The sequence below is a fragment of the Wasmannia auropunctata genome, unplaced genomic scaffold (genome assembly GCF_000956235.1).
Source record: "Wasmannia auropunctata unplaced genomic scaffold, wasmannia.A_1.0 LD334196.1, whole genome shotgun sequence".
Lineage (NCBI taxonomy): Eukaryota > Metazoa > Arthropoda > Insecta > Hymenoptera > Formicidae > Wasmannia > Wasmannia auropunctata.
This window is the reverse complement of record NW_012028694.1, coordinates 1,051,164-1,077,972: the sequence shown is the minus strand read 5'-3', so window position 1 is coordinate 1,077,972 and position 26,809 is coordinate 1,051,164. Positions and strand designations below refer to the sequence as shown.

Genomic DNA, 26,809 nt, shown 5'->3' with positions numbered 1-26,809 from the left:
AAGTATAAAAAATACCCAAAAGGAGAGTACTACAACTATCACCGCACGTTCAGTACCGATTTTCTTAAAGGCGACGATCGAATGGTCCAATTTGCCCGACTACCTTCTGGTAGTCTCACGGAGGAACGCGCGCACCTTTTGAAGAGGATCCGATCGGATCGGCGGACGCGAAGTCACTGACGCCCGGCTCGAACTGAGTGGAGTGTAAGAGGTCCATCGGCACCAAGAGCCGCACGCACACACTCGTCCGGCCGGTCGTGTAGCTGCGCCGCGCTGCTGGTATATCGTGTGCCACCACCTCTACTCAGCCTCGCTGTCAGTGCCAGCAGTACCTGAGCCTCGCCCGCGGAGTCCTCCGTAACGCCGCGCCGGTTAACAGAATACGAGCGCCTCGTCCGACCTACGTGGACGTGGGTTTATTCAATATGGGTCCTATTGTTGCTCGCTGAGAGGAGCTGTTACCCCACAGGAGCGCGCGCACCGCCCTCGATACTCTCTTCCTGCCTAGGAGCCCCGTAATAATCGCCCTCGTGGTAGCCTGAGTCAGTCTCTCTCTCTTTGCTGTATGCACAGCAACGACGAGGCACGAGGAGCTGACAATTGCGGCGTGCTGAGATTAAATGGCAGCTGATCAGATCGTGGATCTGGGATCAGAAGCTATACCTCCCTAGAGAGGCGCACAGATCAATCTTAGAGAGGAAAGAAGGAGGAAGGAAGGAAGGAAGGAAGAGGAAGCGCGAGATATAGGAAAGATAGAATTCTTTGGGAGAGCAAGGATGAGCGATACCGCCGCGCCGAACGGAAAATGCAATTCGTGGCGGCGCGGGCGCGGTGTTGGTAGCGGTGGCGAGTCTCAGCCTCGGGTCGACAGATAGATAGAGTCAAGATTCAATTAGCTCTAGCTGTCAGCTGCATGATACTCGTCGATTCAATACACCTTGTCGCGCTCGTGTATGCCTTGGCTTATTGCTACGTGTATGCGCGTATATGTGAGATTACGTACGTGCACGGTGCGCGTATGTGCGTATATACGATAGGGTATGCCGCGCCCTCGTTTATGCGCCTCAGCGTCAACACACGCGGAAAACCGTACAAACCAGGCGGTTCTCTCGAATCAACAACTTACTGAATCGCGACACATTATATTTCCTTGGAAGGGATAAAATTTAATATTGCGGTTCTTTGCGACGGACTTATAAATAAATGGCAAAATTTCCACGCAGAAGGGAAGAGATAGAGAGACAAGTACGAGGCAATATATTGACGACATTAATCTGCAATGTTTCTGAGACGAAAAATATAAAAACTTTTAATGCATAATTTTGTGATAATATATATAATTTTTTCTTTTATATTAAATAAAAAATATATAAATTTCAGTCTCTTTTGAGATTTAGAATTAGATATGCACTTCACGTCATTTATACCTTATATATGTATATAACTTTCTCGACGATGTTTTGATACTTGTATAATATCGGACTGCGTATTCCGCGAATCTCCTGATGTAGTCTTGAAAATGCAGCCTCGATTAACAAGCTTGATATATAACTTTTTTGATGTATTATAAGTACGCACTATTTATTTCTCCCTCGCTCCTCCCCCACCTACCCTCGACTGAATTAATTGAAGTGATTCGACCGGATTCCGATCCAACTCGAACGTCGCGTTTCGAATTCATGAAAGAACGCGGAGCGGGGGTAGAAGGTGAAAGGCAGTGAAAGGGGGCGGCTAGTGTGCGTGTAGATGATGTAGGTATCACTTGTCCGGGGGCCAGAGCGATACCAGCCATTTTCAATTTATTTCAAGTACCTTTTCGTGGCGGAGAAAAGAAGGGTGCCGCGCGCTACCACCGTCGCCGCCGCCACCGCGTCTGCCCCGACCGGCGTGGCGCGCGGCGTAGAGAGATACCTCTATACCATCTCTCCACCCTTACACCCACCGCCGCGCCGTGCAGAGTCCGTGACTGATCTCGCGGCTCAACTGCACGATGATATTAAGGTTTCAGAGTTATGTTAATTCTCACGTATATGTATCTCGTATCCTTGCGATCGATGCGTTTGCCGCGACTAATATCTCCATGCTTTTTTTTTAAATAAACATTTCGATAAATGCGAGCGTGCAAGATATTATAATACTATACATTTACGCTCAATGTTGAAGTATTTGCTTCTATTGCAAGACCGAATATATCTAGAAGACCGATGTTGATTTGAGATCAATATGTGATTGATAAAAAAATTCTATTCTATATATATTTCTTTTACTTATATGGATACTTATTCGAGTAAACTTTTATTTTTATTCTTAAGTTTCGCGAATATGCGCCTTTCTTTCTTTAATGGTTAAAATCGCGGCGGATAAATAAAACGAGGAAGCCGCTGCACTCACGGAAAATATCGAACTCCTGCATCGTGCAGGTAGGCGCCGCACGAGAAACGCCAGAGAGAAGAATGCTGGTTCGGGAGGAGAAAGGTAATGACGAATAGAAATGTGCGAGAGAGAGTTGTAAAAAATAACGCAGTTAATTAGCAGTGAGGCCACTTTAGCGGGCTCGCGCACTGTTAACAAGCGCGGAGAATTAACTCGCGCGGACGCGAAAAAAAACATCCTTGAACGCGAGGCAACTGAAACGCTCTCAGAAAATCAGACTTTTTTCGCATCTATTTACATTTTTCTCCTCCTCCTCCTCCTCCTCCCCTTCTTCTTTCTCGCTTCTCTTAAATTTTCCATAAATTCTCTACTTTTTCCATGTCATATGTTTTTTCTCTTTCTTATATTGTTAACGTTGCGATCGCATGAATTGCTTTATTTACAAAGCGAGAATTTCACGTAGTAAATTGGATCAAATGCATTGATATTGAATTAACGGTTTCCAATGAATGGCTATAAATAAACTTACATTCTTTTATACGTAATTAATATACCTATATATAAGTAAAATTAATAATATAACTAAAATAACTTTTCTTTATTTGAATAAGTTTAATAAATCTTATTTAGAGATAGATATATGTTGTATTCTCTAAATAATCATAAAGCTTGAAGTTTACATTATTTGCTAAGAATTAATTTGCGAAAATATAATTCTCATGATGTTTCATATGTTGAAAGGCACGTATATATGTGTTTTCGTCTCGTCGCGCAGTGAAAATACATGTTTCACCGAGTTACGTGCTGCATGCATGCGTACACATCCTGCAGGAGGAAGTCGACAAGTTTTTTCTTCGGGGAAAGAAAAAGAGAAATAGAAAAAAAAGGGGAAGATTTCGAATCTCACGAGCTGTCACGTGCACAATCGCGAAAGATAGAGAGACGATTCTCTCTTCGGGATGTAACCCCTTCTGTGGTTTCCCCCTTCTGGACAATGGTCTTGGAGTTGAGGAGAAATTGAATTTGTAACATCAGTAAACTGTGCGACTCTGCTGCTCCCGTTACCCGTACCGCAATCAAAACTGACAATGAGTGGAAGAACGGATAAGGATAAGGAATGAAGAAAGAGAAAGGGAGACACAAAGGAGGAGGGGGGTTGGGGAGAGAGAAAGAGAAAGAGAGAAAGAGAGAGAGAGAGAGAGGGGGGTAGTGAGAGAAATCTCTAGCACCAGAAGCAGAAGGACGAAAAGTCTAAGCGGGCGCGTGATGGAGGGAGAAAGAGAGAGAGAGAGAAAACGGATCGTGTTTCACGCCTGGCGGATTCTGAACCGTTTGAAACCCAGGTGGAAATAATACAACTTTGTGTTCCTTGTTAAGGATCAAAGGAAATTTACCCCCAATCTCGATGTCGAGACTCTTAGCTGGTCTCTCGCCAATTCTCCGTTCGCCTCTCTTTCGCTTTCTGTCCTTTCGACATGAAACTTAAAATAAAACATTTGCTCCCTGTATGTTTCATTTCACAATTTTCGATAATGATATGTAAGGTAATATCGATAAGTTTTTTTTATAAATGCATCAGAGATTGCATTAGACTAAATGCGTGCAAATGACAACATGACAAATGATTACATTTTGAATCATAGTCAATAACTAACGAGTCTATGAATGAAAAAAGACACGGAAAACAAAATAGTTTTATATAATAAAGTCAAACAAGTAATATTTGATTGTTATTTTTTTTCTTAATTTATTTACAGCCATTTATAATATATTATCAGTATCGTTTTTTATCTTTTTTATTTGTTTTCTATTTCTATTGGCCTTCAATAATTATATTAATATAATAGTTATATTTGTATCATATTTGTAAAATAAAAGATAAGACGTTCAATATAAATACATTTTCTTAAGATATATCAAAAACAATGACATATTGTACTGCGTGCTAGAATTTAACATTATATTTTATGATAAATAAAAATTGAATGTTACATGTTGTATTTGAAATTATATATATTTTTGTATGTTACCCCTGACAGGAAATTTCTAAATAATACATAATAGTATATATTTATAGATTATAAACTATGTAATTTTTTCTTTTCTTTATACAGCGTCTTCTGTTGAACTGTAAAGAGAAATCATAATAGTCTAAATATCAAATCATTCCAATGTATATTAGTTATAACTTAAAAAAAATTGTGTGTGGTGTCGGTGTGTGTGTGTGTGTGTGTGTAAATGGTCACTTACTATAAGGATCAAAGAATATAAATTCTAATTTATCAGCCAATCTGTCTCTAATGCGGACCAATTGATGACCAGTTACAACACTTTCTGCAATGACTAAGACATGCCTATAATGAGAAATAACAAATATCTTTTATCGTGAATATACATATTCTAACCTCAAATTTTTGCTCAGATTTATTAATGGCTTTACTTACTTGCTCTTTGCCTTTTTCAACAACACGTTTGTTAAGAACATAGTAATGCAAAAGTGCCTTTCAGTACGATTCAAAAAATTACATACAATATATTATAAATAAATGTTAACACCAATAAATGTAATACAGAGTTGATTCGCTCAACGTGTAAGAAGAGGTTAGAATCGTCTAAATCACACACAATACACATACACTTCATAAATTCCAGCCAAGCTGCGTCGATAATACGAAGATCATTATCACATAAGCCATAAAGTTACCGCAATAAGATATTATACTGCGCGCGTACGATAAAAGATTCGATTCTTAATCTTCTTAACAATTATGGATAATACAGCAATCTTTTATCTTTTCTTAAATAATGTATCGACAGAATTATTTGATTACTAAAAGTGCAATGACAATATATATGTATGTATGTATGTATGTATGTACATTCATACATCTTTAGAATTAAAAAAAATTATCTTTTAAAATAAATATTTATCATTTATCTACTTTAAAAGGTAATTGTTACACAAAGTAATGTAACACAAGGTAATAAATGTTACACAAATTTAAAAGATCATAAAAGTAAACTACATAAAAATGAATATGAATTTTAATCAAGTTTAAATGCTAAACGTTGCTTAAACATTGATAAACGTACTTACATAAACCGTATGTGGCACATGCATATGGATCATCTACAAATAAAATATATATGTATAGTTACTTTTTTCGGTAGCTTTATTCAACATCTCAAAAACAATGCATGAATCGTCAACAGTTTTGTTTAATAAATTTAGGAAATTTCTTATATAATTCAATTCTAATTCCTGAAATGACACAATATTGACACATATTTCTAAAAATAGCTTCATATTACAATATTATTCACATTAATAATATCACTGTATTTTACTGAATAAACAATCCTTCAAAAATCAATATAATAAAGTAAAATAATTATAATTATAATTATATAATTTGTAAGCAATAAAATAGGAAAAGAAATATGTATATATATATATATAAAAAAATGTCGTATATATTCCCATTTGTTACATTTTATTTCATACTTCATAGATTCATATTTATTGAAAATGTCCTGTGAAGCGTGAATAACAAATGGTAATGTCATAATTATATATAATAAGATGCATTATACAATCCTCTTTTTATCATGATATAGATATAAGTATGTAAGATTAAACATTTCCAACTTAAATAGCATAATAGTTTCACTATTAGGATAAAAAGTGCAAAGATATCCCAAATGAATTTATCAGAATGTACAATACAAATTAGGATGGTGTTTTAACTTTATCATTAGCTAAAATTTCTAATCGTTTAATCACTTTAGCAAGTTCAACGTTTTTATCCAATTTCAAATAATCCACCTTTCGCACATTATGTATACTGGCCCACGTAGGTAAAAGCTTGCACAGTTGTCGTATGTGCTCCTTCAATTCTTGCGACGTTAGTTTCGTTCTGAAAGAATTGTCTAATTTTTGTATCACTGCCTCTATTGGTAAAACGCCCTTCTTTTCCGCCACGAAAATATTGCGAATAAGCTTCGCTAATTCGGGAAGTCTAGAATATAGCGCAGCCTCTTTATCTGCGTTTGGTGTTCTCGTCATTGCTTCTAATGCCTTGGCCGCTTGTTTAGCACGAACCTATAATACAAAATACAATTGAGAAGAGAACAATAATGTCTTAAAAAATGTGAATGTCACAATAAAAATATATGTCAGAGCTATTGTCCTAACAAAATTCTTACCTTCTCGAGTAGAGCCTTAGGAATGCCTTTAAATAGTGTACTGAGATGATCTGTTTGTACGGATGGCGTACTTGGTGGAGTATCTACAATAGCAATGTTAACCTTCGGAATACCATCTTCTGTTGTTTGGGTTGTAGAATCTTGTGTAGAAACTGGAGATTTGGATTTGGTAGTTAGGTTTGCTTCAGCGAGCCTCTGCAATGCCTTCTCCATACGTGTACCACAATTAAACAAAGATTTTGCTTTGTCTGCGGAAAAAAGATAAAAACAATTAAGTAACAAATGACATGTCCATAATATAAATGTCTTATAACTGTATTTTGCCAGGAATATTGACACAAAAACAGAGACACCTACATATTCTATGAATAATTTGATCCTTTTGAAGTGACACTTTAAAGCCATTCTCTACAGTTAATTTATTAATTAAGAATTGGGTTGAGTAGCGCATAATGCGAGAATGTATAATGTAACTGCTCGAGCATTACGCGTAAGCAGTACCTTTATACCGATTGCATTATGTGCTGATTAGTCAATAAAGTTTTGCAACAGCTGAGTAAAAACCGAGTTTCACAACTACGCAAACTACGCATTGTTATTTTGTTCTTTTGTGCAATTTTTCGACCCACTTAAAGCTGTCATCCGGATTAAGATCGTATTATATCACTGAGTGTATGCAATATATGCATATAATTTAATACAGCTACGTACTCTGCATTTTTAAATATTATTTTTAATTCAATATACACGATTATGATTTTGTAGCATTGTGCATATAAATAATACAAAATAATAGTTTCAAGTTTTGTATAATAATAAATAAAATATTTTTTCCATACAAAAAATTCCTATTGCTATCACCAATGTCATGACTCTTACCAAGAACATCCCTAGCAGTTGGTTTTTCGACCAAAGGTGGTTGCGGTAATACAGCTTGCTCAATTTTCCTGCAAGATTCCACATCAAATTCGGGATGCCAGCGTACTATTTTCTCCCTCGGTATATTCATTAATCTGGGAGTCTCAAAGCTCAACAAAAATTTCTCATGTTCATCCTTCACTCTCTCTGCAACAAAATAAATACATTTAAAGATATAGGTTTGTAGTAATCACATTTGTGTGTGTGTGTGTGTGTGTGTGATAGATAAAACTATTTGAAAAGAATAATATGCACCTAATAAAGCGTTGTAAAATCTTTTCCTTCTTTCCAGCAGTATTGTAGGGCTCATACCACTTTCAGACGCAGTTTTCAATACGTTATCCGCGTCAGGCGTATTTCTACCATTAATTTTTTCAACTACAGGCGTTAGAACTAATTCGTATTTTTCTCGCTTGGACACTGAACCAAAATTTCGATGCTTCTCTTGTTGATAAGTATATGCATCGGGATAAATGGTTTTTATTTGAGCTAGATGCTCCTGTGTAAAATTACGACGTAGTAATTCTTGGACTGCAGGTTTCAATTTATTGAATGTTATCAATTCTTTTCTATTAAACAACATTGCTGAAACCTAAAGAACAAAATTGAATGATTGATGCGCTTAACCACAAACTTAAATTTAAATCGCATTAATGACTAAATATGAAAATTTGCAAAAAAAAATTTATAATAAACACTAGGGTCCACTACACACCGTATCTACACATCTGAATATTTCAGCTAGAAATCTGTAGTTATACGGCAGTGCTAATCCAGGTATCTCACTTTCAGCCAGTGACAGATATTTCTGATATGCTTTAATAGGACTGGATTTTCCTGGACTTGTTTCTTTAGGCTCAAACAAAATTCTCCTCTGGGGACTGGGGGCTATCTTGGAGAGATCAATGTCTTTGGTTGGAGTCAGTAATCCCTTAGTTGGAGATTTATATGTTTTCTGTGGACTTTATATGAGAAAAAAAAATGTATGAGATAATAATGTTTGGATAAATAAATTATAAGATCCTCTCTCACCTTACAGGAATTTCAAGTTCCACCTTGTCAAACTTTTGAATGTGAGGTTTCTTAATCTCATCTTGTTTTTGCATTTGTTCCAATGTCTGATGATAATTGGCGATTCGTCGTGTTATGGCCTTCAACTCTGTCAATCTAGAAGATTTGTTGATTCTGCTTTTGATGTCAGCCAAACTTAAATTTTCATTTTTCACAAGTCTTTCCATCGTTGAAAGTTTCTTTGATGATGGTGGGGTGAGGGAACCGTTGGCAGGTTGCTCCTTGCTTTCAGCCTCTTTCATCACGTTATCCTTTGAAACGTGAGAAACGGCAGAAGCCTTCTTGGGTGTCTGTGGCTTTTTCTTCGGACTAAGCATACCCTTTTTCTCGAAGGGAACTTTCTTGGAGTCCTCCAGATCGTTGCCCACCTTCAAAAAGCTATCTCTGATATCCGCCTGGCTTCCGTCCGTAGAGGACAACGTACGAGAGCGAATGCCTCGCGTTTTAGGTTTGCTCGTTTTCTCACTTTCGCGGATCGTTTTCGAAGAATCAAATTGAATATTGCGAACCGCTTTATTGCGAGCCCGAAGGCCTTCTCTCGAATTTGTGGCAGCATTCTGCAACACGATCTTCGGACTCGTTCCCGTATCTATTCCGTCTGACGCGGCCTGCTCCTCCGAGTTCTCGACACTTGGCTGCGCTTGGTTATCTCGCTCGAGCAGCAAAATCTTGGACTTACTGCGTAACTCGTCGCACGCCTGCCGTTTGCGCGTATTAAAGTATGCTGTTACTGATGGCTGTGACATAGTTGTACGTACACCGCGATCGCAGACACTGGCAGACACACAAAGGTTATTATCTCGGCGAAGATACGTACGAAAGCCCGCCTTTTTAGTTTTTACCTTGTTGGCGGCGTTGGCGCGAAACACAACACCGCTAGGCCGTTACGTTTAGTCAGCTGTAAGCAAGCGGTTGCAAAAAAGCCAAATGGCTATAGTCCTCTTCACATGTCGCTACAAACGCTTCAAAGCATTTTTTGATTGGTCCATAAAATTCTTTGTCCCGATTGGCCAATCGAACGCTTCGAAGCATTTTTGAGTGTGGACATGTGTGTCAAGTGGATCGCAACCATAGACTAAAAAAGTTAAAGATGCGCAATAGTCAGATTATTAATTTCGCGCGACCAATGATATCGAGAAGGAGATTAACTACAGATGGCACTAAAATCACAAAAAGTGGTTGCTGAAATTCATCTGATCAATTCTAACCTAATTTCCTAACCTAACAAGCATTGTACAACGATTTGTACACATAATGTGTACACTTTTTAACGCAGGCAGGCATCAATGTGTTTACAACAAAAAAATTTCACTAATTTCTATTGCAATAAATACGTCAGATTGTATTGATTACCATTGATTTATAAACTTGTGTGTTTTGCATAAGTTTAATTGATCGATTTCGTTTTCTCATGCAACGTAAAGCATGTTGGAAATCTGACGAATGTATATAATTATGTATGTACATATTGTGTACATGGTAAAATTAATAGTTAAAAAAAAAAGTTATTTTAAATGAAGCATACCCTTGGATTTTATTAATCGGTTTATTAATGGATTGCATTAATGTTACAAGATACGATTAACAGAGTGCTACAGCAGTTAAAGTGCGATAACTAATATAACATTTTATATTTTAGGCAATGAATACTGCAAGAGGAATGAAGCTAATCTTTGGTAGAATAAATCACTTAAAGGAGCAGTTATTCTCTCCTAAAAATTTATTGTACACAAATATAGGGATATCAATTTCTCTTTCTGGCATAGGAGATGTTTTGGAGCAGCAGTATGAAATATTAAAGGTTTGTTAACTGCAGACTCTTAGCGTTTCATGATTAAGTTTTATGATGCTATATTTTTTGTAATAATAATTCTCGATGTTGTTTAGGGCGAATGGGATAAATGGTGTTTTATCAGAACTAGAAATATGTCTATATCCGGCATGTCTATTGGGATAGTTTGTCATTACTGGTATAATTTCTTAGATACTAGAATAGTTGGGCGCACTATCGGTATAGTTTTAAAAAAGGTGATTATTGATCAGCTGATTTGCTCGCCTCTTTGTATTAGTACATTCTTTTTGACACTGGCTTTATTGGAGAATAACAGTTTGGCAGAGTTTAAGAATGAAATTAGAAAAAAGGCATACAAACTGTACGTAGCCGAATGGGTCATTTGGCCTCCAGCGCAAGTTATCAACTTTTATTTCCTTCCTACACGATATAGAGTGTTTTACGACAGTATGATATCTCTCGGTTATGATGTATATACCAGCCACGTGAAATATGATGTAGAAATTTGTAATAGATGATGGTATTTTAATTAGTAAAATATTTTGCAAAAATACAATTTAAGAAACAAAATAAATAGAACTTGCCAAAACTTCTGAGATTGCATTATTCCGATTGCGATTGATTCTGAGATTTCAGACAGACAACTATTTTCGGCTCGATTTTAATCAAACTGAGAAAATAAATTCTAATATAAAAATTTATTTTACACAATCACACAATTTTTTAAATACATGACGTACTATTTTTGTATTTTTCATTATAATACAAATTTTATTATAGAAAAAGCGGCGTACTATATATCTATTTACTTAATTAATCTTTTCTCTTCAATTGTCTTTAATTGGGCTATGATATGAAATTTTCTGCGTTCACGGTAATACTGCTGATATCTTTGATTTTTATGTAGGATGATAATGAGAATGACATTCTTATTATCATCAATTCTTAAAACATTCCATCGTGAATGCCGATGGGTACCAACACAGCTGTAAACAGCAGCAAATTACGAGCTACTAGTTTCCAATCGTTCGGTACTGCATATGGCGCTAAAACATGCGTCAATCTATGAATCTAGAAAAAAGAATTTCCATAAGAAAAAATTTGTTTTTATAATTGTTATAAAAATTATAATTTTTTTGTCGTTAATCATAGATATAATTCGTTTTTCTCACTTCGTGACTGGCGCAGATGAAGATAAACGATGTAACCAACAGATTCAATACTGGGAATCTGGGTAACAGTACAAGCACTCCATGCGAATCTGCTGCCAACCATATGTGACCTTGCGCAACCAAAGTTTCCAAACTTATTCTACCTAATCCAGCTAAAAGTGCAGAGTGTTTTCCCCGCAATGCCAATGATGCGTTTCGAAGAGCGATGTATCCTATAATCTAACAATAACAAGTAACATTTATAATGAAAGTAATAAGAAATATCGATTTAAAAAAGTTGATAAATATAAGAGAAAAACGATGAGAAATATGAAGAATGAGAAATAAATAAATAATAATAGAAAAGAAGTTGGAGTAATATTTACCGGAATGAAGGCAACATAAGAGTGAATTTCCTCGCACTCTGATACAGAGTGACACAAAATCGTGAAAGTAGTGTATGCTATTAAGGAAATCAATGCCAATACAGAAGATAATGCGGTGCCCGGAATGTGATCTATTCTCTGAAGAGCGACAAGACCGGCTCCGAAAGTCAAGCCCCAGACTACGCTGTATCTGTCGACTCTCCAACGAGACCACCATTCGCGGATATCATCATCAGTCGTCACAAATAATGCTTTCCAGGGCCTCGTGACAAAAACTTTCTCAAAGAACACCTGCGCTGATGAAATGTGTTATATTTTGCAATTTTAAAAGTGTAATTTCTATATTCTCCGTAATAATGGAAGTTGTTTATTACCTCCGACATGTATAGAATAGTAATTATCGAGACAAGACCCAAGAGTTTTAGGGCAAAATATAGCAAGGCTCTCGGTCCGTATTCTGCTAAACTTCCAGAATATATTCTGGGTGGTAACCAAGCCAGAAAATAAATCACTAGAAACCAGAACGATACCAATGGTACGAAATGATAAAATTGATACGGCCTGTTCATGCAAAGACATAAGGATACTGTCAACAAGTTTAATCTAAACATGACCTGAAACACATCAATCAGATTGAAGGCAAAAACATAATTTTAATGAGTTAAATAAAACTTGTATCTAATACTTACTCTAGCAAATCTGACAAGAGACACATCGCCAGTTTGCCAAAAGTAATAAAAGTGTCCATATCCAGACAAAAATAAGTAGGCAGAATTAATTAATCTTAAATACATATAGATCGGTAAGACATTTTTGGCACCAGTGACATGATATATGAGCACAACCGCTTGCATTAAACCTCTCCATTCGTCCGTTTGCTCTCTATTTAACACTCTCGGTCCTCTCTCGCGATCCTCGGTGAAAAATAATCCAAGAGCTAGGATATAACCGAGTGGTAGCCAAAAACTGAATTCACTGTAATACTTATTCTCCTTCATGAAAAAATTCGTTCTACGAAAGAAAAATGCGATAAGGAAATTATTAAAGCTATTGCAATATGACGATGATGAGAAAAATTACACACTTCATCAAGCGCGATTACTTACCTGTCGCACAAATAAAAGTATCCTAATATAATGGAGAAGAGGGCCAACGATGTAATGAGAGTGTAGAAATCTTGTACCTCAAGTTGCTTAATTTGAATGACTTCCGAAGTACCTGCTTCTTCCGTATCTTCCACTTCCTCGGTGGTAACGTGACAGTAGGATACTTCGGAACGATACTTGCACAATTGTCTGTACAGCCATACTCCTCCTCCTATTGTTAGACTATAAAAGATTTTTAAAGAAATTATTCTCCGTGGAAAGAGGGTATTACATCGGATTAATGTGTACAAGTAAAAAGTTAAATAATTACAATAACGCAAGCGCAGACAAACTTAACAATTGTAGAGTAGTTGCCAGCTCGGGATAACTGCAACAACTGCCATCATCGAAATTCATATGATCGTTGCAGTATGTATTCAATAGTATTTGAACTTTATGACGAAGTGACAACGGACTTGCCAAGTAGCCATCTGGACTTTGTTCAAGTACACCCGTGCCGACTAATTTGCTGCTTTGCCATATACGAGCTTCACTATGAGACAATATCTGCATGCAGCGATTATAGAATATTTATCTTTTCCCTTATGTAATAGAGTTAGGTAAACATATCGTCAATTTATTACCTTCTCAGCCGCTTTGTTGCACAAGTTGATCTGCTTGTTGTCTAAACCCAACAATTGTGCAGGCAATCTTTCCTTGAGCACAGGATCTTGTAAGAGCCATAGGAACTGAGATCCCTTCTTAGCCAAAAAATCTATCGGCTGTACCAATCGAATCAAACCTGTATTGTATTCCGAATAAAGTTGCGCGTCACTGTTATTGTTTGCAAGAATCGCAACTGTAGCAGAGCCCGCGACAATTACGCTAGGTGCATCTGTCTTCTATAACACATCAAAGATATATAAATTTTATTTATTTCCCCAATTCTCGAATTCTATGTTTGTCTATACATTTATTTACTATACAATATATAATGTAAACATATTACCATCCAGCCTCTAAAGTCTGCTATCATAGAGTCATCGAGTCGCGGTCTCCATAGAAATTGTACATTTAACTTAAGCTGCCCATCATTAAAGCCCAAGTCGGAGTTTTCTGGTAGCTCCGTGAGATCGGATGTTTTACCATCAATCATGAATTGTGAAACGAAAGATTTATATAGTTGCCTTATTCTAGCATCACCAGTAAATACAAAATGATTACGGTGGCCCATGAAAGCTAGATATCTCATACATCTTCTGCTGTCTCTGTACAAAGTACCGTAAATCTTTTCTATACAAAAATTAATCTCTCTCTCTCTCTTTGAAATTTTAAATTAAAAATAATAATCTTACGTTTGGGTGTAGTGATGCATCATGCATCCATATGGTTGCCATTCTTTGTCTCCTTTGTATCTGCCTTCTGTCAATAACCATTTGCAAGAATCGCTACCTACGATTATACAAGTTGCTATTAATAATCGTATTTATGTGTGTAATAAATAATAAATTACTTTTATTATTACAAGATTTATTTAAAAAATAAAATATGTGGGATACTACATTGCAAAGTTGTTTTAATCTCTCAATTATAAATTATTAAGTTTATGGTTATTGTTAATTTTGATATTTTGTAGATAATGTTTTTACTGTACCATAAATAAGATGTATGACACCATGATATATAATAAAACAGACAACAAGCACAGTAGCTAATTTCTTTGCACTTGTTACTGTAATAAGACTAATGAAATGTTCGGCCGATGTCATGAAGGGATCTGATATCGATTACATTGACACTGCAAAATAAAATTTTGTGCAATTTTGTATTTGTATTTACATTTAAAACGATGCATCTAGCATCAGGAATATATACCTGAATCTCGTACGTATATCTAATCGAGATACTCCTCAGAAAGGAATTATATTATTGTAATTGCCAAGATAATACAAATGCACACTCTAATAATTCTCTCAGGGTGCGAGATGCGAGGATGCGAGTGAAATTTATTTTGCTATTGTTGTCTCGTTTGACACACTCTCCTGAAATGCTATACGGTTAAACTTTACACGTTTTTGTTTAACACACACTGAACAACTGTATATCAAACTGAATTGTACAAAAATATCGATCTTCATGATTTTGCAATACTCAGCAATTAGGGTGATAATATAATGATAATGCAAAATGCGTCACGTTACAGTTTACACCATGCCGGATATATAATATATATATATATATCCAATGTAATGTGTATCGGTTCTCGTTTTCTACGTTGTTCTATGCTACAATGTGGCTAATGAATATTTGCCATAATAAATAAAAAAAATCCCATACTTGAACAAATTGATTGTATCCCACGTCAATTTATATGTGTGGGATCTACATACGTGTGTTTACTTATTACATTTTTATCGCTGCCTCTTTTAGTCTTTTTCTATTGATAAAGTAAAGATGAATCACACCACACACACATCTCTGTTGTGTTGTCTCGGGTGCGGAGTGCAGAAAGTGTATAAAGTACACAAGAAATACAAGGTGTGTGTATATACGCTGCAATTCTAAGTTAGTTTGTATCGATTAAATAAATTTCCTTTTATTTCTTTTTTTGTCAGAATCGACAAATCAGGCAAGCGTGTGCAAATTTTATTAAGAATTACTAGTAGATTACTATATATAGAACTTTTTTCAAGCATGGCATTCGTACATTGAGGTGCATTGCGCAATTGCGCATCTTCGTGGCGTGTTCCCGACGCGTGAAGCATGTTAATGCGTGAATGCGTGAGCGATACAAATTCATTTCTTTCGGGTGTGCGTATGTATGTAAACGATGTAAACATACATTATACACACATACATACTTTCCATACACTTTTCTAACTCGACTCGCGCGGACCTCACACACACACACACACACACACACACACAATCACGCAGCGGCAGAGGACGAGCGACAAGGACAGACAAGAACAGATAAGAAGAGAGAGAGAGTGGAGACCTATTTAAAGGGCGTTTCGCATCTATCCCATCTATTCTCTTCGGCCAAGGTGCAGGCAGCATCGGGACGCGTCGCTGATTGGCGGGGCCGCGCGCTTTCCTGACATTTGTGATTCAGACCACCTTTATACCGTTGCGTAGGTCATATGATTCTATCAATCGGTTGGTCTTACGAGTTACGCGAAATTGACAAATTGTCAGTGTGCGCGCCAATTGTCATCCCTGTCAGCGGTTATTAGCTACGTTTCGCGTGATACGTATGCAAGTGAGTGCGAACGGTGGTAAACGCGGCAGTTAACGACGCAGGTCCTCGACGTGCTCCGAGAAAATGTCACTTTTTGGAGTAGGCAATCCCTTTTCTACGCAAGTAGGACAAAAGATTGGTAAGTGGCTTTTATTCGCGTTTGTCGTCATATACCGGATTATACACGGAGTGTATTTATCGTTTCTCCGAGATTTTCTCGAAATAATAATTCCATTCTTTCCACAACATTAAAGATCGATGAATCGGTCGACGAAAGAATTTCCAAGTACGCGTGGACGGCGATTTCACCGTTTATCTTGATGAATTTATTTAATTGAGAGTTCGCGATAGCGTTATATCGCGGCGCCTATCAAATATTCTATATAATAGTGAATCTGCAAGCTCGTACGTGTCAATGAGTCTTTTTTCCTTTTCTTTTGTAATTTCAGAGTCTGCTACAGATGGTAGCTTACCCAGCGAGAATTGGACGCTTAACATGGAGATATGTGATATTATAAACGAAACCGAGGATGGGCCAAAAGACGCTATTAAAGCTATAAAACGCAGATTCAATCAGGCGGCGGGAAAAAATTATACCATAGTCATGTACACGCTTACCGTTAGTATTATAGATATCGTAATGATACCGCTTATATAGGATCGTATCCAATACGATTAAGTATATAGTTCTAGTTTGCTTGACATAATTGAGTAATTCGACGCATGAGTCAGCCTCGTGATCAGCCGCCTTCGTAACAACAATAACATTATAAGTGCATAATCAAGTGTCATTTGACAGTTTTGATATATACAATTTATACTACAATTAGCCATGATTAGCTGTGATATATTATTATATTTATGACAAGTGTAACTTGTCCTTGCGATCAAGTTACCGTGAATACTGTAATATGAGTGTGAATATATGAGCATGTTTATTAATTTATCGTGTAAGAAATTGCAATAATGTCATTTGTGTATACAATAGGTATTGGAGACATGTGTGAAGAATTGTGGAAAACGTTTTCACGCTCTTGCTTGTTCAAGAGAGTTTGTGCAAGACCTAGTTAAATTAATCGGCCCCAAAAATGAACCACCGACAGCAGTTCAAGAGAAAGTTTTAAGCTTAATTCAAACATGGGCGGATACGTTCCGTCATCAACCACATACTCAAGGTGTCGTGCAGGTTTATCAAGAATTAAAGATAAAGGGCATACAGTTTCCGATGACTGATCTAGATGCTATGGCACCAATTATCACTCCAGAAAGAGTAAGGCATTACTCTTTTCAGATAAAATTCTATTATCCTCGCAATGCGTTGTATCTCTGACTAATTTTGTTTTTGTTTTTTTTTCCTTGTCATATTTTTATAGAGTGTACCTGAAACAGAGCAAATTCCGGCAAGCCTGACTACAAATGAGCAGCCTGCGTCTTTGGGAACGCAACAATTACCTTCTCAAACGTCACAATCTATTGGCCAGTTAACTCAATTGAGCGAACAACAAATGGCCAAATTGCAAAGCGAGCTTGATGTTGTTCAAGGAAATATGCGCGTATTATCGGAAATGTTGGCATACTTTACAAGTTCAGACCAAAGTTGCAAGCAACAACCAGATTCTGCTGATCTCGAGTTATTGAACGTAGGATTCTTATATAGATATATGTTGTGTCTGCTTTCCTTATAAATTAAAATTTAAGTTAATTATTAAATTTTTCCTGTTTCTATTAAATGCTTATGTAAATTCCACATTGTAATTCCATGTCTAAATGATTATTTGCAGGAACTTCATTCCACATGTAAGGCAATGCAAGAGCGTGTCGTCGATTTGATCGGTAAATTGGCCCACGATGAAATGACAGCAGAATTATTACGCATTAATGACGAATTGAACAATCTGTTTCTTCGTTATACGCGTTATACGAAGAATAAAATGCAAGTACCGGCGAGCACTATATTAGCCCAGACAATTGCACATCCACCAAACGCTGAATCGACTCCAACGACGCTTACTAAACGAGAAGGGGAATCTCTTATAGATTTATCTGACGATGTGGATAATGTAACAAAGCAAATGAGTGAACTCGGTAAGTCAAAGTTATATCATCTAATACATATATCTAATGTAGAATTGCACACTGCAGTGCAAAATTGTGTGTATTAAATATTATAAAGTTATCACACTATATTTCTCATACATTTTCTATGTATCACGTTCATATTTTCTTTTTCTCAAGATTGATTCTACTATCTATCGATACTATTATGTCGTATTTTAAATAAATATAGATGCGGCTGAAGGTGTAGACAAAAATACAAGACAAAAGGAGAAAAAAGAAAAGGATAGCGATGAATTCGACATGTTTGCACAATCGCGCAATGCAACGTACGAAACAACAAAAAATAGGTACTGTATATTAGATTAATTAGTAAGTAATTAAAATGTCATCATTCATAATAGCAGAAGATTGTGAAATAGAGTTTTCAATAGAGTTATATGGTATATGTAGTAATAATATTTCTAAGGTTTAGTAAAAGATATGCACACACGCAAGGAATCCGCGATATTTTCTTTAAAATTATGAAGAAAATTTTAAAGATAAAACACACAAAATATTGACGCACAAAGCTCTAATTTTCTTTTTGCAACACACAATTATTTATGGCATGAACAAAATTAACAAGACAAGAAGACACAAATTATATTTATTTATATTGAAACTCGTCACACATTACAAATTTTCTTGCGATGTTTCTATTAATTAATACATTTACTCCCTTCAATATGTATTTGCTTATTTATTTTCTCCTCTAATAATTTAATTAATTTTCTGATTACAGTAGCAGCAAGTACGAGGACAATATGGAGCAGGTGAGAGGAGGGAGCTTAAGCACGGCAATTCTCAACCGCAATAATCCTAAATTACCTCAGCAGTCCACTACTACTAGTGCTAGTGTGCGTAACATCTTCATCTTTTTGAAACTAATGATTAGAAAGAATTAGTCGCGCTCAATCTTTTCTAAGATACTCCTTTCTATAAAGTATAGCGTATATACATAAACATTCAACGATTCAATTTCTACGATTCATATTGATGTTTTAATTTTAAACACTGCATGCGCTAATGCTTTGTATAAACTATATTGTCAATGTTCTCCATATTTTACACATATGTGTACTAAAAGAGCTCAAGATATAATAATTTTTTACTGAATTTTGCTTGCACATGTTAAATATTCGTTATATGCACGTCACAACACATTATGCACATCGCTTCTAGAGGAGCATGAAAGTTGTTAATTTTGATTATATTATTTTGTTGGATTTTGTTTGCATCAAACGTTATAGCATATTGCTTGTATTTCTTTTCGTCGTTTCGTTCAATGTTTGTATTTGTTGTTTTTTTTTTTTATATATACTTAGCCAAACCTGGAATCTGAATTCAATGAAATGGCAGCCTGGTTAGATCGCACAGTAAGTACTTGTGTAGGCTTAAGTTAATTTTATAAATATCTGAGCGAGCCAAATGTCGAAAATCATAATCAGCCTAAGTTTAAGAGATTGCAAATTCTTTTGCTCGCAATTATTGACGCAGACTTACAAGAATGTCAATTTACAAGAACAATATAATTTGCATTACAGCAGCCTGGAGGGCAAGGTGATCAAGAATCCTTAACATCGTCGGAATTTGAGCGCTTCTTAGCAGAACGTGCAGCCGCGGCTGAAGCTTTGCCAACGCTCTCTACAGCCACAACTGCCACCGCGAATTCTTCGACTACCGGTAACCAGAACATTCAGCGCCAAATTAACAAGGATCAAGACAAATCCTTATTTGCTCTTTAAGTACCTTGAAAATACCTATCTGTTGTAAAATGGGAGGTTAAACTTACTGGGACTGCCGTGCTACTTCAAACGGCACGTATTTATGATTTTTCCCTCTGATTAAACCTGATTACGCTCTCGTGCTTATCGTCGACAATTTAAGCTATGGGGATTTGTATTTTTAACGTAATGAGCTGAAATAAGATAGAAATACAGAGAGACGGGGGAGGAGTACACACATGAAAAATGCTTTGTGCTTGTACGTACTTAATAAGGTAACCGATCTTATACAATCACGCGCGCGTTTGAGATGTGTTTCAGTTATAAAATTGTGGTCACATACACGTAATGATAGATAAGTTGCTTTAAAGTTGTTCTATGAACCATTACAATTGACTATTACGTAATAATATAGCATGTTAAGGATTAGTTTACATTTGTACATAAGCGACGATGCGTCCATGGAAATATCCAGATTATATATCGCATAACAGGTTTTATTATGATAAATTTTGCCTCAAAGTCGCGAATCAAGCGTGAGTTCGCAATTAGATGAAATTTTCGGATTGATGGGGGGACACATGGGAATGTCTGGACGAATATCCAATTGAATAATCGATCTTATCTACATATTGACAAACTATTTTTCTATGTTGAAGTAAATTTTGTCTCTCAACTATTTGACATTCTATATACAGAGATACATTTTACAGATTTATTATTATTTTTACTATTGTAATTCCTACTATTGTAGAGACTTTGTAGAGACTTTACTATTATATATTTAATATAAATTAGTAGCATGAATTTATTATTACTGGAGTTATGTGTAATAATATTATAAATGAGTAATATATTCTGAAATTATTATAAACGCTGCAGTAACATCTTTAACATCCTATGTCTATACAGAAGCTTGAAGAAGGAATGAAAAGCTCTTAGTTGGTTTTAACTTTATCCCTCGTGGTTTTATCAATTGTCCTAACATATTTTATAGTATATACTGTATTTCCTATTTTACATTTACTTACACTTGCGTTTTTACTGTATTTATGCATATCTATCTAGTGAGCAAGTAGATGGCTAAAGAAACAAGTACACCTGCGGTGCCTGTATTAACTGAACTCGTGCAGTTAATAAGGATAATCTGTACTCTTCATTTACGCAGAGAATAAAACTGCATCACAACCAAATTTCTTTCACGTTTCTCTTGCATTATATAAATTTTCAAATATAAGATTATTATATTATATTTGCATTATCTTCAAAATAATTGGGTGCAACGCATTTTTAACTCACTCTTTTTTCCTCTTTTTCCCTCTCTCACCTCTCCTGCGTCTAAGCTCATTAAAAATATAAGAATTAAAACACACATGTAGCAAAAATAATTTTTATAGGGATCAGTTTAGAGGAGAAACTCCAAAAAAATGTTTTCTCTATCTTCGTCACGTAGAGAGCAGCGGTAAAATCTTTTTAATATCGACGACGATCAGTATATTGTGGAGTATTCATACACTGCTGCACATTTTGAGTTGCGAGTTTGGAACACAGTACATAGGTATATCCCTCCCTCAATTTTTTCATCTCCCACTTCTTTGATCGCATTTGTTAGTGCAGTTCATCGGCATGGGCTGCGCTCTGCGCTGGGCACAGGCTGGCTAGTGGCTAGGCAAGGCAAGGCTAGGCTAGGCTACTCCGCTCGCTACTCCGCGCGATCACCGATTTCGTAAGCGTGCGGTGTCGTCAGTCGTGGTAAGTGCCGGGAATATCGCCGGGCCTGAGCCTCGCGCTATCGGCAGTTTGTTGCAATCAGCAACTGTCGGCAACGATTCGCTCGCGAGTAACACGCGGCAGGCGTGACACGATTGATCGCGGATGACCTGGCATTGCGTTCGCGAAAAAGAAAAACTTGCGAGCTTATCCGAGGACGAGGAACATGTATACCGTGTCAAAAGGGCCTAGCAAGATCGTAGCGAAAACACGACGAGGTACTAAATTTGGATTTCTCTCAATGTGCAATGCCGCCTAGACGACAGTATAAGGTAGATAGGTTGGAGAGCTTGAAAATTGAATTCTAGCTTTTCGCAGGGATCAGTCAGAATCTCGAGAGATTGGAAACTCTGCGCGATCTGACAAGGAAGGCCGACATTGAGGATGACGACGAGATCACTTGGTAAGAGAGGTAGAGAGAGGAAAGAGGATCGTGCTCTAACCCCTTTCTCGATGCCACTTTTTCACACGTTACTCCCTCTCCTCTGCGCCGCTACAGTGCTTTCGACATTACGCAATTCATCATAATTTGTCCCGTAAAATCGCCCCAAAGCTATTGAGACATAATATTCGCTGATGTAATATTGCGATGCGTGTCGGTGAAATTTCTAATGGAGCAGATTTAATGAAACGCGATGCAAATATATCTATTGAAACTAATTTTACATTATGTTTCCTACGACAAATAATATTGTTTCTTAACGTTTTCCACTGCGTATTGCGTAAGATGGCATTTGTGTGTAATAACGCGTGACGAAAAAGAACTATTTGCTTCATTACTATGTTCGCAATAAGGCTTCTATATATATATATATATATATATATATATATATATATATGCTTCTATGTATATATATATATATATATATATATATATGTATGTATACATACTTTTTTGCTTGCAGTCATGTACCAAAACCAGTCTTCCATGTGAATGGGAAATCCAAGTTTATCTCGCAGCGACATCAGATGCAACAAGTTATCATCACGCCACAGCACGAGGAACTTGTCAAATTTATCTATGAATGTAGGTAGAAGAATGTTCTACAGTTCTACACATACGTGTGAAATAAAGTGTAGGATTAGTCTCTCTTATCGAGTACGTATGAAAGATGCTGAATGCAAAACCGTTAAATCATAATACTTTGCAAAGTATGAAAGAGGCTAAGACGTGAAACTTTAATCGGAAAAAGAGACAAGGTCTTATATACGTACATTTTGTGTGCTTAAGTATTTTTGTCAATGTTGAGCCAAATATATATTATTTTTATTTGTTTATTATTTTTAACAGCATGGAATCAAATTAATACACGGGAAAGAAACGAATGTTGCGATGGTACAGAATGTGCAGAACTTTGCAGTAAGTAACATCAAAATTAGTCAATTTGTGATCGCAGTATTATTCTTTTTCATACATCTATATTAAAAAATATATATTTCTCGGGCAATTATAAAAGAAAGTTATTTAATATATCCTTTGTTATCTTGTAAAGATAAGCCTCTATTGTTTGTGTATAATTTGTGTGTTGGCCAGGACAACATACAGATATATGTATGCATATGCAGTATTCATATTCATTATGGCTGCATTCGCTTACAACGCTCACAACATCATTTCATCCTTGTTGTTTATCAAATGTTAAACAAGGACAAATGATGCTTATAAGCGCTGTAAGCGCCAAACCGAATGCAGCCTATATGTATTTAAAAAAGGACATTCTGGATCTCTCTATAATTTAATATTTTCTTCACTAGGTCCTAACGATTCGATAGTATATTACGATGATGGTGAAAAAAACGATAGTCTTCAGGGTAAGTGCAATTTTATTCTTATATTCGCAACTATATATTAAATTATTATTAAGTCACATTGATATTTCAAGAGTAATTAATTATATATTACCTACTGTAATTGACTATATTGACTGTACAAAGTAAATGACAAAATTCAAATAAACTGTTTCAGGCTTTAAACCGTTCGATTTGGAATCTTGGTGGGGCTCACGATTGTATCATAATCTCTTAAAGTCACTCTGAGATATTCAAAGAGCTAAGATTATTTTTCCGAGGACTTGTACTACTTTGGAAGTAGTAGTATGGCAGCCCGTGCTACGCAAATTAATCAGTATCGCGTTTTAAACATGTGATCTAAGCCTGATCGAGTGTTTGAAAATTGGTAAGATAGCGTTAAATGTGGACCTCGGATGTGATTTCATACATGAATAATAATGTATTCAAATTACCGGTTAAAATATCACTCGAATTGTACATATATATATACGATCACATCACATGTTACAAAGCGATAAGTCAGTACATCTGTGAGCTTACACACGCGTATGCAATACACAATAATAGCAAACACCGTTAATAATTCAAATGGTCTAATAACGATTGTTTTTATATGCATTTTGTTATAATGAAAGTTTATGCAAAATATTGATACTTGTTTATTGCTCTTTATTGTTAGAACTGCTCAATTTTAATAAGATGCAGAATATCGTTTTTGTACAGAGCTTTGAAACGATGCAACAAAGTTTCACAAAACTTTTGTAGAAGACAATTTGTAGAATAATGCGAAATACGCAAATGTAAACCCAATTGTTAAAAAATTCCGATTCTCGTTACATTTTCAACATAATCGAGGACGCGATCCAGTATGTACCAATGCGTATACCAAAATAAGGCTAACATAAGTAATTGTGAGCAAAAGACCTATAGCTGTATACGGTATGAATCCTGCGTGAGGTTGATGAATTTTTAATCTTAGAATGTTGTATATATTTTGCATGCAGTGATCGCGTGAATGCATGACATAATGGTGCGGATATTTGTTACGACAATTTGCGTTTGATTTTTATGTAAGGAGAAATTTAGTATAAATTCGTAGACTGATAATATGTAAGAGAATAATCTATATATATAGTTATTCGTCGAGTTGTAGCTCGCAGCCGATGATGCAATCTGTTGTTGAGCTCGCTCATCAAATTGTTATATTATGGTGGCAAGTTAAATTGTTTCTATCCTCGTATTGTTACGTATCTGCAGTATCGGACTATTGCAATGAGCCTCCGATTAGCGACAATTTAAATGCCACAATATTACGCGTCTGATAAAGCGCAGTTCGCGAAAGTAGTCGTCATGTAGTGCGATAAAATTCAGCCATGTGCAGTTGAATTTTACACGATCATGAATAAATACCTCTTTATACATACAGAAATATTTCTTCTCAAGTTGTATTTTATTTCAATTTTAATTCTCATATAACGTAAATACTAATTGGTGCAAATACTAAATTAACTGTTATAAAAAAAAAATAACGCTATAATCCTAATTTATCGTCAATAATGTATCATAATTTGATTTGTTGATATAAATTATATGCGTGCACACTTTCAGATATTTAGGTATTAACATATCATTTTATGAAATTTAATAGTTATATTACATCAAGAAATCATATCAAAATAAATATTTTTATGTAGTGTTATTGCAGATTCATTATTTCATTATTCTTTACTGTATTTATACTTTCTATAAACTTGATGCGCACAAGCATTTGAGCTAATGAAAATCTTGTCGTAAGTCGTCATATTGTTTCGCAGAGCTTTGCTCAGCATTACTCAGCATTTCAATCAATAAAAAAATCATTCTATGGCAGCTTATGTTATGCGCTGATGCGTTTGTCTCATTGCCTTCTCTTTCCCTAAGAAAAGAAACGTGTTGAAGTAGCCATCTGTCAGCGAAAGAGTCAGCCTTGCGGCGATTTGAGAACGTCTGCCTCACTTTAATGATATTATTAAAGTGAAACAGACGTCCCCCCCCCAAGCCAAGCCGTATAGCTGTCACTCTCGCACAATTCGACCATCCCCACCATATATATATATATATACACACACCTTAAGGCTCCCTGCCTCACTCCAGTCTCCAGTATGTAAACATCTCACTGGTTTGTTGTGTACATACGTGTGTATCTAGGACATATATATAGGTCAAAATTTTCGTTAGTTTTCTTTCAGTATAATTTAAAAATATATAAAAATAAAAAAAATTACGTCCATTATACATCTCGAGCCCATAATGAAGAATGATGAAATGCCACATAATATGGAAGAACAAAATTCCCAGGTAAACAGTTCAAATTTATATTAATTACCAATAATAGTCATATTTTACAATTATAAGTGCAATTGTAAATAATTGTCATTCTTTTTTACTTATGATATAAGTTCTTAATTGCAGACGACATGCGAGAATAGTACATCCAATATAGGACCAATAATGCAACCTCAGAATGGTTCCTCATTTCTCATAGTTTTAACATTTGCATGTGAAGCCCTCATAGCATGTGCAAAACAACTTGATATAATGGATGAAGAATATGGTGATAGAAATTATGGTACTATACTTGCACATAGTGCCAATGCCATAAAATTAGCGATTAAGGTTGTGGATGAAGTATAAATATACTTTTTCACATTTACAATCGTAAATATCATAGGTATATATACATATATGTTATAGGAAGGGAGGATTTTAGCAACAAGACCTTTTCAAACATTTACACAAATAAGCCATATTATTGAAAAAGAAACGAATAGCTCAGAAGGTGGAATATACTCGTTATTTTTTGATACTGCTGCTAAAGTAAGATTATCAATAATACAATCTTTTTTTCATCGTTAAACTTGAGGGAAGAAATTTTGAGAAATATTTTAGAGCTTTCTTAAGTTTCAAAATAATGAGCAAATGACTGCCAATATGTGGTTAACTGCTCTAACATCTGCAAACAAAATGCTATCTGAGGTTAGTGGAACATCAATTGGTGATCGAACCATGTTGGATGCTTTGATATCTGTGGAAAATAAATTAAGAGATGCATTAAATTCTGGTTCAAATGCTGTCAATGCATTTGGGGAAGCTGTCAAAGCTGCCGAAAGTTTTGCTATGCAAACTGTGCATACGTCAGGATCTGATCGCACTGTTGATTCTATA

General features: G+C 35.7%; 7 protein-coding genes across 22 annotated transcripts in view; 4 read left to right on the top strand and 3 right to left on the bottom strand.

Annotated features, from left to right (window-relative positions):
* Positions 1-4,407: 4,407 nt before the first annotated feature.
* Positions 4,408-5,018, bottom strand: LOC105459401 (39S ribosomal protein L33, mitochondrial). The gene is made up of 3 exons (XM_011705384.1): positions 4,818-5,018; positions 4,624-4,727; positions 4,408-4,501 (listed from the first exon to the last, which is right to left on the bottom strand). The coding sequence occupies exons 1-3, from the start codon at positions 4,856-4,858 to the stop codon at positions 4,452-4,454; spliced, it is 195 nt and encodes a 64-aa protein (XP_011703686.1). The 5' UTR covers positions 4,859-5,018; the 3' UTR covers positions 4,408-4,451.
* Positions 5,019-5,850: 832 nt separating this feature from the next.
* On the bottom strand, positions 5,851-9,496 carry LOC105459400 (DNA replication factor Cdt1). The gene is made up of 6 exons (XM_011705383.1): positions 8,530-9,496; positions 8,213-8,459; positions 7,753-8,089; positions 7,459-7,644; positions 6,580-6,827; positions 5,851-6,475 (listed from the first exon to the last, which is right to left on the bottom strand). Exons 1-6 carry the CDS (start codon positions 9,312-9,314, stop codon positions 6,104-6,106), a joined length of 2,175 nt encoding a protein of 724 aa, XP_011703685.1. The 5' UTR covers positions 9,315-9,496; the 3' UTR covers positions 5,851-6,103.
* A 220-nt stretch (positions 9,497-9,716) lies between these two features.
* On the top strand, positions 9,717-10,949 carry LOC105459399 (mpv17-like protein 2). 3 transcript variants are annotated; one of them, XM_011705382.1, is made up of 3 exons: positions 9,717-9,844; positions 10,208-10,369; positions 10,456-10,949. In XM_011705382.1, exons 2-3 carry the CDS (start codon positions 10,211-10,213, stop codon positions 10,876-10,878), a joined length of 582 nt encoding a protein of 193 aa, XP_011703684.1. In that variant the 5' UTR covers positions 9,717-9,844; positions 10,208-10,210; the 3' UTR covers positions 10,879-10,949. The 3 variants fall into 3 exon arrangements, with proteins under 3 accessions (XP_011703684.1, XP_011703682.1, XP_011703683.1); XM_011705380.1 differs by having other exon boundaries at positions 9,718-10,025; XM_011705381.1 differs by lacking the exon at positions 9,717-9,844 and having other exon boundaries at positions 10,038-10,369.
* A 215-nt stretch (positions 10,950-11,164) lies between these two features.
* LOC105459396 (CAS1 domain-containing protein 1) lies at positions 11,165-15,909 on the bottom strand. Of its 8 annotated transcripts, none has more exons than XM_011705369.1 (13): positions 15,844-15,909; positions 14,858-15,024; positions 14,637-14,780; positions 14,338-14,434; positions 13,992-14,250; positions 13,627-13,884; positions 13,314-13,549; positions 13,004-13,225; positions 12,587-12,908; positions 12,272-12,511; positions 11,898-12,188; positions 11,533-11,751; positions 11,165-11,431 (listed from the first exon to the last, which is right to left on the bottom strand). In XM_011705369.1, the coding sequence occupies exons 3-13, from the start codon at positions 14,749-14,751 to the stop codon at positions 11,306-11,308; spliced, it is 2,385 nt and encodes a 794-aa protein (XP_011703671.1). In that variant the 5' UTR covers positions 14,752-14,780; positions 14,858-15,024; positions 15,844-15,909; the 3' UTR covers positions 11,165-11,305. The 8 variants fall into 8 exon arrangements, with proteins under 8 accessions (XP_011703671.1, XP_011703668.1, XP_011703667.1 ...); XM_011705366.1 differs by lacking the exon at positions 15,844-15,909 and adding an exon at positions 15,320-15,467 and having other exon boundaries at positions 14,858-15,032; XM_011705365.1 differs by lacking the exon at positions 15,844-15,909 and adding an exon at positions 15,320-15,467.
* A 38-nt stretch (positions 15,910-15,947) lies between these two features.
* On the top strand, positions 15,948-21,237 carry LOC105459398 (TOM1-like protein 2). 6 transcript variants are annotated; one of them, XM_011705375.1, is made up of 10 exons: positions 15,948-16,362; positions 16,673-16,842; positions 17,212-17,493; positions 17,597-17,863; positions 18,005-18,308; positions 18,511-18,628; positions 19,063-19,177; positions 19,646-19,696; positions 19,865-20,003; positions 21,113-21,237. In XM_011705375.1, the coding sequence occupies exons 1-10, from the start codon at positions 16,308-16,310 to the stop codon at positions 21,121-21,123; spliced, it is 1,512 nt and encodes a 503-aa protein (XP_011703677.1). In that variant the 5' UTR covers positions 15,948-16,307; the 3' UTR covers positions 21,124-21,237. The 6 variants fall into 6 exon arrangements, with proteins under 6 accessions (XP_011703677.1, XP_011703679.1, XP_011703675.1 ...); XM_011705377.1 differs by having other exon boundaries at positions 19,063-19,093; positions 19,865-21,237; XM_011705373.1 differs by having other exon boundaries at positions 19,865-21,237.
* A 475-nt stretch (positions 21,238-21,712) lies between these two features.
* Positions 21,713-25,034, top strand: LOC105459395 (protein FAM195A). Of its 2 annotated transcripts, XM_011705362.1 has the most exons (6): positions 21,715-22,032; positions 22,133-22,217; positions 22,720-22,841; positions 23,106-23,174; positions 23,570-23,626; positions 23,781-25,034. In XM_011705362.1, the coding sequence occupies exons 1-6, from the start codon at positions 21,981-21,983 to the stop codon at positions 23,849-23,851; spliced, it is 456 nt and encodes a 151-aa protein (XP_011703664.1). In that variant the 5' UTR covers positions 21,715-21,980; the 3' UTR covers positions 23,852-25,034. The 2 variants fall into 2 exon arrangements, with proteins under 2 accessions (XP_011703666.1, XP_011703664.1); XM_011705364.1 differs by lacking the exon at positions 23,106-23,174 and having other exon boundaries at positions 21,713-22,032.
* A 690-nt stretch (positions 25,035-25,724) lies between these two features.
* Positions 25,725-26,809, top strand: part of LOC105459394 (putative 3,4-dihydroxy-2-butanone kinase) — a 1,303-nt gene continuing 218 nt past the window's right edge. The window contains exons 1-4 of the mRNA XM_011705361.1: positions 25,725-25,942; positions 26,057-26,260; positions 26,339-26,461; positions 26,534-26,797. Coding sequence (XP_011703663.1) covers positions 25,895-25,942; positions 26,057-26,260; positions 26,339-26,461; positions 26,534-26,797 — 639 coding nt within the window. The 5' untranslated portion in view covers positions 25,725-25,894. The remainder of the gene's footprint in view (positions 25,943-26,056; positions 26,261-26,338; positions 26,462-26,533; positions 26,798-26,809) is intronic.